This window comes from Camelus dromedarius, chromosome 4 (genome assembly GCF_036321535.1).
Source record: "Camelus dromedarius isolate mCamDro1 chromosome 4, mCamDro1.pat, whole genome shotgun sequence".
NCBI lineage: Eukaryota > Metazoa > Chordata > Mammalia > Artiodactyla > Camelidae > Camelus > Camelus dromedarius.
The window spans coordinates 71513928-71523301 of record NC_087439.1 but is presented as its reverse complement, the minus strand read 5'-3'; the positions used below and the strand labels follow the sequence as shown (position 1 = coordinate 71523301).

Genomic DNA, 9374 nt, shown 5'->3' with positions numbered 1-9374 from the left:
CAACTGGTAAAGCTCGTTCTTCGTAACTAATACAGATCTAGAATCAAGAAGGAAAAACAAAAAACAACAAAAAAAACCAGGCTTGGTGAGTTGCCTGAAGCCACTCTTCTGGAACTGCTAATCTGTATCAGCAATTTTGGATTAAGGTGTAACAAGATATAAAAGGGAGAACAAAGCTTTGGTTCTAAGTGAGGAATAACAGCCACAAGAAAAAAGCCACAAAAGAGATTTTTCTAGGAAGTGCATGTAAAGGGAAAGGAAAAGGGCCTGGGGCTCAGCCCTTCATTAAACCCATGATCCAAGAGAAGGTTAAAGTATATCTTTAGAAAAGACAATGTGGGAAAGATCAAAAAGTTTAATGATTAGAAACTAACTGCTGGTAAGAGTGTGAGGAAACAGGCACTTTAATACATTGTTGAAGAGTGTAAATGGAAATGTAATAATGATGGCTCCTCTTACAAGGACCCAGGAAAGAAAATCAGTTCTAACATCTCAGTAACAGAAACAGTTGTGCTTCACTTGAGAAACTGATCTGTTTTATCTTAAGGATATCTAAACATCACGTAATTAATCTATGTCTCTCTTTGCATTTGGCTGCTTTAAAGTTCAGTGATAAATTTCTATCTCAACAATAACATAAATGTATGGAACACATTTTATGTATTAATTTTACTGCTGCCTACACGTTATTCCTTATTTTGTGGTGCTATATGTAATTTTACATATTGCCTTAATTTATTTTATAAATTGCCTTAATAGGGTGTCATATAAATTTAAATAAGAGTTCAGACATACATAAATAAAATGGCATACTTTGAAAAAATGCAGTGAAGGACCACTTTATGGTATGAAATTTAGGTAAGATACAAAATTAACTCAGGGAAATCCAGGCAAAAGCCAAATAAAGCTGTATTTTTATACTGTACAAAAGAAAATTTACAATCTTAATGTAACTAGATACAACTAGGGAAAAATTACACATCTCTCAAGAAACACAATATTTAACATCTTAGATATGTTTCTGCATTGCAGACTGATAGTGAATTTTATACATCTTTATTTACAATAACTTAAAATATTTTTTCATCTCTGGCAGATATTTACAAGGTCAACAGTGACTACATTTCACATTTCAACAATCAACAGCATTAACCAGTTCAGTAAGACAGTTAAGATAATGGCTTACATGCACCAATAAATATGATCTTAAATGTGCATTTTTTTCTTCGGCTCTGAGAAAAAAAGAATGTTTTCACTAGTCCTAGATTGAAAGGATGTCAGTCAATAGAGATCATATTTTCTTCATGCCTATCCTATTTAAATTTTAACCAGCAGTATTCTCTGAATACTTGGGAAGTTTACATCAAACTATAGACTCTAGGTTGATGCTAGCTTTAAGAAAAAAAAAAAAAAAAGGAAGATCTCACCTATACATTCCATATCCTTTTATGAAGCACACATGTGGAAGTGGGATATTTCTTGTTTGTCCATTGTGAAAGAGATCAGACTATACAATGTTACAGTAGTAAAAGCTCTTCAGAAATTGTAACTTAGGAGAGCCAAATTATTATGACAAAGTGGGAAAATAATCTCTGCACCAAAAAAACTGTTTCACTTAACCAGTTAAACTGAATGTAAAGACAGCACAATTTTAAAAATAAAAATCAAAACAATTCACTGTGGTTCATGAACTTATTACAAATATTTTAAAACAACACCTGGAATATTGAGTATATCTCTCAACTGAGTTCGGATGGTAAAACTTAAAAAAAAAACCTACATTAATAATTGTTAGAAAGCCAATCTTCTCTTTCTAAGACAGCTGATCAATACACTCATTAGTTTTTAACTGCCACCTGATATGAAAAAAATAATACACAAAACCTGTTTGGAGCATCAGTTAGTATACAATTATATTTCACATTTCCCCTGCCAAAACCATTATTTAATAGGTTAAATAAACCCTTTAGTTCTTATTGGTCTGTACCTTTAAAAAATAAGAATTTTAACTTTTCTTAACCCAATCATGTTTTTCTGCAAAGAAAAAAAACACCCAGTGACCACGTACATAAAATTATGTAAACATAGTTTTAGCCAATATGTACTTACTGGAAATAACTGACATTGCCTATTTTAAAAGATACATTTCCATAATTTATCCCTCAATTTTATTTTTAAAAAGTTACAATACCATACAGTATACCAATTTTAGAGATTCCCCCACTCTTTTATGCAATACTGATAAGTAGAATCCTTAATTTGAATTAAGGAGACATGAAAATGCACTATAGAAATAATATTTGGACTTGACCTTTAATTGGTACTTTTGCTGGAAGTATAAATGTTGACATTTTACTGACAGAAGAAAATCTTTAATGGAATCTTGTAGGTACTATGTATCTGCTTCAGACGAAAGAATCTTTTAATATTTATTTCCCCCAGGGCTAGAAAGCAATTCTTTATGTTAAAGGGGTCTCATCCCTTGACAGATAGGTACTTCAAAATTCATATTTGGTTGATATATTTTCTTTGGTAAACTTCGTAATCGATGAAGATGTTCAAGAACTACCTTCCTCTGATATAATTAACACTATGCTGTTGACACTCAAATACAGCAAACCAGATTGATACCAATTTTGCAGCTGGGGATGGACTGTCCAATTATGTTCATTTTCTTTGAAAATAAAAAACTTTCATCACTAAACCTACCTCTGGATATACAATTATGCAAAAAAGACTCATCCTTTAAGCTACATCTAATTCTAATTTTGGGGATAAAATCTATATTAAACATAGCATCATGGCAGACATCTGAATGTGCCTTGATTTGTAAACGTTCTCTTAAAATCCAGAAACAAAACACAGAACTTACATGTCTCTACCATGCTGCTAGTTATTTAACATCATTCTGAGCGTTCTGCTAACTTCTTTCCTGAACTGTTTGCTCTTGTATTTTTCTCATGTGACTAAGGGATAAGACTACAAAAACACTGAAGAGATTGAAATTAATCAAAATTTTGTGGTTGTGTGGTCAGGTTCAGAAGGAATGTGCCTACATAGGCAGGGGAAGGCTGGGTGATGATGACTCCTTTAATTCTAACAGGTTGGAATCATCACACAAATTTCTGGCACTGCCAATAATCTAGTATAGTTTAAGTGCACATTGGTTGACTCTATGAATAGTATTTCCTAGGTATGTTCAGTGCCAATATGATATACCCATTAGGTACAAAACACAAGTAATACTAAAATTTATGTCTTACATTATCAACATGACCACCTTGGCAATGGAAAATTGTACCAATCTGGTGACTTGTTATGATTTTATTAGCACTGTTAACAACTTTACACTGCATTCCATCTTCTTTTAATCTGGCAAATATTCTAATATTTAGAGTTTAAGCTATCACTAATTTCTAGATGGTTTTCAAACAACGTGTTTCTAAAAAGCACTTTTAAAAAAATTAAAGTATTACAAATAAGTGTCTCAACCGACTTAGTGGTTTGAAACATGACAATAATCATTCAACTTGAAAGATAAAAAGTCTCATGTTCAGACTATTTAACATATCCATAGTATAGAAAAGTTGTTCTAAAATTCTTATAGATTTTCTGACCACTGGCATGACCTATTAAACATTTTTAAACTGAAAAGCAATTACGTAACTGAAATGCTGATTCAAAAAAAAAAAAAAAAACACACACAGAACAAAATTTACTTTGTAATCCAACATCAGAAATGGAGTGATCCTCCTTGCCAGTGTTTATATAAATAGTGTATTACCCACTAAAGATACTAATATTTTTATTTACAAATGAACATGCAGAGGATTAAATGAGACAACTGATTGTCAACATCCAAAGTACTCAAAAATGGACCCATACTAACCTCACAAAGTGAGGCAGAAAAAACACCCCATTTCATTAAAATATTCACAAAATAGTGCAAACAAAACAATCTGAAAGAAGTTATTCTCAGTATTCCAATGTCTAATAAATAATTATAATTAATTTAAAGCCACTAAGTGGAATTTGAGAATACAGGTTGGAAATATTGAGCTTATATAGCTGAGACTACTGCATTTAAGACATTTTTTACTGTATATACACTTTAAATGACATGGTCACCATTCCATTAAGAAATCATAAGCTTCACACTATACATCTTTTTCAGTCACATAAGGAAATATTGCTTTTATCTATCTGCTTTAAGTAAGGTTCAATCTCTTTACATTAGAAACTAGGAAATCAAATTTATTTAATCTTTACTTTGCAATACTCCATTGTACAATACACTTAGCTTGCCACCTAGGTGACTGTGAAAGCTGGCCAATTCAAAAATTACTTTAAGATAGCTAGGAACACTGATCAAAGCCATTTCACTGGGTTTTATTTTTGCACTTAAATAATTCCCCAGAAATATAATCAACTATAAAATGGCAGCATACAACTGTTATGTGGCAGAAAATAGTAAGGCATAAATTAGAGTAAGAAAAATGTATCTATCCTTACATCTGTGGTATAGATACCTACATTTCCAACACTTCCCCATCTGTGTCTATTATTCTACAATTTTTCTGGATTTAATACTTTTCTTAATGTGCTGTGTTCACCAACTACTAGACCAGAACTATAAAGAAACTGCAGAAGGGAAGAGTGTTACATACCACATTTACCACAGGATGAGTAAAGGGAGGCAGTGGGATGTTAATATGCATTTGATGGGGAACACGAGTTTGATTCTGGCTCGGCTTCTAGGATATGTGACTTTGATCACATCACAACTTTTTTGAGCCTCAGTTTCCTGAGGATGGATATGGAAGGATGGCTGTTAAGATACTGGCTAGATTATCTCTACCGTCTCTTTAGTACAAAAATTCCGACTCTATAATAAATAGGCACAGGAGAGTAATTGGGAGGGTTACAGTAGTGGTAGGGGTCAGGATTTTAAATTACAACCAACACCCCCGACTCAGCTTCTCAAAATATTTTTATATTTAAAAATCTTAATTCTAAGTTATCTTTCACTCTACGTTTGTACTAGAACATGTTCTAGTAACATTATTTCAATGTAATGTCATAGAGAATAGTTCCCAAACCTTCAGATATTTCTTTATATAATCCAACCTGGCATAGATGGCATCAATCAAATTGTTTCATTACAGAAAACAAGGATTTTCTCCCTAACTAGCTTGTTCATAGATGGAAGAACTTCTTAAAACGGAAGTTAGGAAGTGTAAAAATAAAAGGTTGTTAAAGGTTAAATAAAGCATGAATATTGCTGGCATATATCTGTAACAGTTGTTGTATATCTGAAAACTATTCTATATTAAATAAATAATGGAAATGAGTATCAAAACTCTCTTAGAAAATATGACCATCGTTTATGACTAACTCATTCCATTTTAACTATGTCTCGCACAGGAAATATGTTCTAAGACCCCAAATGCAAAGTTTGAACTAAACGAAATATTTCTTCATTGGATCAAAAATATTTTAAGGTCATAAAACATTAATGGGTATGTACAGATACAAAATCTATGTGAACACACATAGAGAGAAATCAAATTCTCTAAGCTGAAAGTTTTTCAAAATCAACTTTTCAGGTATAACGTAAGATTTCTAACAAACCAGAGGGAGATCTTATATTTATTACAGCTTTTGCTATAATTTGGTATTATTTGGTATTTTTTTGTGCTTTAACTAAAATCATGCCAGATTTAGATGCCAATAAATGTACAACTTGTTGAATTAAAAACAATCCTTCAGCCTCCTAAATCAACCAGGCATTTCTGCCATAAAGTGACTGCCCTCCAGCTATAGCCAAGATCTCATCCCCTGGTAAGTACAATGCTCTTTTCTTTTCATTCCTGAACCCTTGCTTTCCTTAGTATTTTACACTTCATTTATTTGGCTGCTTTCATTTTTCTGACATCCCTTAGTTAAACTAACAGGAGGGATATCTACAATACGTCTTTGTGATCTATACATATACACACCATACACACACACACACAAATATACACACAGATCAATAAATCTCTATCAACTTTTAGCTTTACCCCAGACTTTGGCAATGTTGCAGATAACAGTTCAGGTTCTAGTTCCATTTTTATATGAGCTGAAAAATGTTACATACTACCAAATTCAAACAAGCATTTCAGTATTCTTATAAAGATCCTAACAGAAAATCCCTTAAAAAAAAAAAAAAACCCAAACCAAAAAACCTCTTACAATAAAAAGGAGGGAGGAGATTTTTAGGTATGAAAAAAACAAGAGGCATATTTCTGGTTATTTTATTTATCAAAATCTATTGTAATTTTAACTAGTAGAGATAAAATTTTCAACTTTGTTAATTAGGAGAATACCTGCTTTCTATAAATTCAGTATATTTTTCTTTCACAATAAAATTAAAATGTCTAAATGCACAAAGCACTAATAGCTCTGATGTACTGTGTGGAAGAATGTATAGCAGTTCAAGTCACAATACACAGATTTTCAAAAACCAATATATTCTCTTATATTTCAGTCAAGCATTAGAGCCTGAGACCCTGAAGAGGTCATAATGAAATCTTACCAACCAAATCAGAACTGAAAAATAATAACTTTTTTTTAATCAATAATGCATTTTTGTAGCCTCTTAGCACAGTTACCAAAATGCTACTTACATACATTCAACATCTAGCTTACTGGCATGATTTCAAAGTTTTATAAAAATGAGAAACTTTTGCAGATATATGATTAGAAGGTACACGAATTGCATTACATTAAACACAAAGGCAGTGTGGTCCTTGTAGGAGAAATCAAGTCAGTACCCCCTGGTAGAAATGTTCTATAAAAATGTGTCACATTGAAGCGTCAGTGTTTTCAGCCAATTATCTGTCCCTGATGTATTTCCTTGGAGTATATGATCTATCAGGACTTCAGGTTTCTTAATCCAAAAAAACTGACTGAATTTAGGTACATCTAGAAAGCAGCTGAAAGGGTTTCTCCAATAGTCTGACATCATAGAAAGTGGGTTGAGAAATCCCTCTCTTTACCTGAAGACGTACTTGTTCTACTTCAGTCATCATCAGCTCACAGAGGAAAAGAAAAAAAAAAAAACAATCAAAACTTCCCCTCACACACACAATCCCATACAAGCTAAACAAAAACTGCCCCCTCCCCCCATAAAACCCCAGCACCAAAGTGTCAATCATTCCTGGGAAATAGAACATGCCCCTTGGATTCTCTGATTTATTAGCTGTTCAAACTTGAAGGACAGAAATGACCTTATATTTCTGGGGAGGAGAGAAGACATGGTAATAATGACTGCAGAGCCATTGAGAAAGTGCATTATCAATTACACAATCAGAGGTGGCTTCGACTTGATTTAAATGCCTTGGTAATTGAACACTTGTGTCCTCGAGATAAAGAAGATGGGAGAAAAAGAGCCACCCTTGTTTTAATGAAAAAGTGCAGCAGTCTACCACCTTTCCCCATGCTTCTCAAGAGAATGATTGCACAGACTCAGAGAAGTCCAAAGTCGTAGCAGAATCTCTGAGGCACTCCTGGTTGAGAAAAAATATGATCCAGTAATCTTCATAGTTCTATAGATTATGAGAACAAACCCGTTTTGTTTTGTTTTTTAAACAAAAGCCAAAGAATCATTCATAGGGATCATATACACCATTTCCTCTAACGTATCCTCAGTCTCACAGTGATGAAATGGGACCGATCAGCCTACGATGGATTGCACTTCACCCAAGGAGAAAGGAAGGCGTGGAAAATGCAAACATTTTATACTGCTTCACAAACACGTTTACAAGGAATAGAGGAAGAGAAGATATAGGAAGGAGGGAAAAGAAAACCTTATTGCTGTTTTCATACAAAATACAGTATGAAGATACCTAAACTAAATCAAATCTGTTTACGATGACCAATATTTTCACAATGTGGGATGAAGTGTCTTTTTGCACAAGGAAATGTTCAGTTTAAAAGGTAAGCAGAAAGAGGAGAGAGGATGTCAAGACTACACCTGGGATATTAGCTGCATATTGAAACTTGGGGATCGAGACTGCTTGGTTAAGGGAGCTCCTGGGCTGAGGAGCTCTTTACCTTCTCCAGCTTGACCTAGCCGGTCTTCCTGTAGACTGATAGTTGAATATCGATTAGAATTGTTAGCTGCTAAATTATTAACTCCCTCAGTGCCAACCCCAATGCTGGTACTTGCTTGACTGCCATTTACATAGTCAAATGATTTACTTGAGGAAGCACTGGCTGTCCGGATTAGACTTAAACTATTAGTTTTTGGCACCACCTGGCCAGCAGGCAGGCTCAGGTGTTTCTTCATCGGTGTCAGCTCAATTGAATCTACACTAAGATCCACTGGTTGCTGCACATACTGCCTGCGAACTACAGAATCTCGAGGGCTCTCACTGGATTTGATGGCAGCAGTTGTTTCTTTATCCTTGGCTGAACGCCCAGTTGCTACTTTCCTTAAGCTTCCCCTCTGAGAAGAGGAGGATGGTTTGGTCCCAATTGGCTGGCTGCTGAGGGAAGCCCCTGATGAAAATCCTTCATCTGCATCATTCAGGTTTACCGACTCCTCTCCTCCATTTACACCCTCAGCACCTAAAAAACAAATCGGACAGACTCAGCAATAGCTAAATTAAATAAGCAGCAACTGTGAGTAACAACTCAACTGACCTGAACTCCTAGGTAATAGTTGCTATAGGTCAGCCATGGCCCTTGTTATCAACATTTCCCCTAAGTAATTTAGAGGAAGAAACCTTAATCTATACAGAATTCTAATGCTATTCATTGTGTTCATTTAGCTTTAATTAGTCTAGCTTCTGTAAAAACTATCCACAAACAGACCTAGCACACTATCAATATTTAGGCACATTAAACAACTTCAGGTGAAACGTAACATTTTGTTATCATAAATCTTTATTATACACCCTTGTCAATTTGAGGTGACTGTGTCTACCCATTTAAAAAGACAAAAATTTTTCCTCATATCTTCCTTAACCCATCATTAAAAAGACCATGCAAGAGACTCCTTTCTAATTTCAGTCACTCAGAATAATGCCAAAAACTCATCCCCACAAGCAAAACTTTTTTAACTACAATGTAATTTTGTATTTATTCAATAGCTAAGTGCTTTTAAATGACTTTAAAACCTTTAACATGGAACTAGCACATTTTCTACCTCTAATCTAAAAACTCTACATTGCTTCCAGTAATTTCAGTCATGTTTTGTCTTATGAACATATCTACTCACTGGTTTCCATATTCTTGACCAATTAATGTGAAAATATTTGATTATCAGAGAGCAAGGGTAGGGAACCAGCAGGGCTATTTAAGAAGAATTTTTACTTTCTATATTATTA

At 33.9% G+C, this 9374-nt stretch overlaps 1 protein-coding gene across 5 annotated transcripts in view; it reads right to left on the bottom strand.

The window, feature by feature from the left end:
- Positions 1-1393: 1393 nt before the first annotated feature.
- Positions 1394-9374, bottom strand: part of HYCC2 (hyccin PI4KA lipid kinase complex subunit 2) — a 62976-nt gene continuing 54995 nt past the window's right edge. For all 5 annotated transcript variants that reach the window (XM_031452004.2, XM_031452003.2, XM_010991972.3 and 2 more), the window contains one exon: positions 1394-8613. In XM_031452004.2, the coding sequence (XP_031307864.1) occupies positions 8012-8613 (602 nt within the window). In that variant the 3' untranslated portion in view covers positions 1394-8011. The remainder of the gene's footprint in view (positions 8614-9374) is intronic.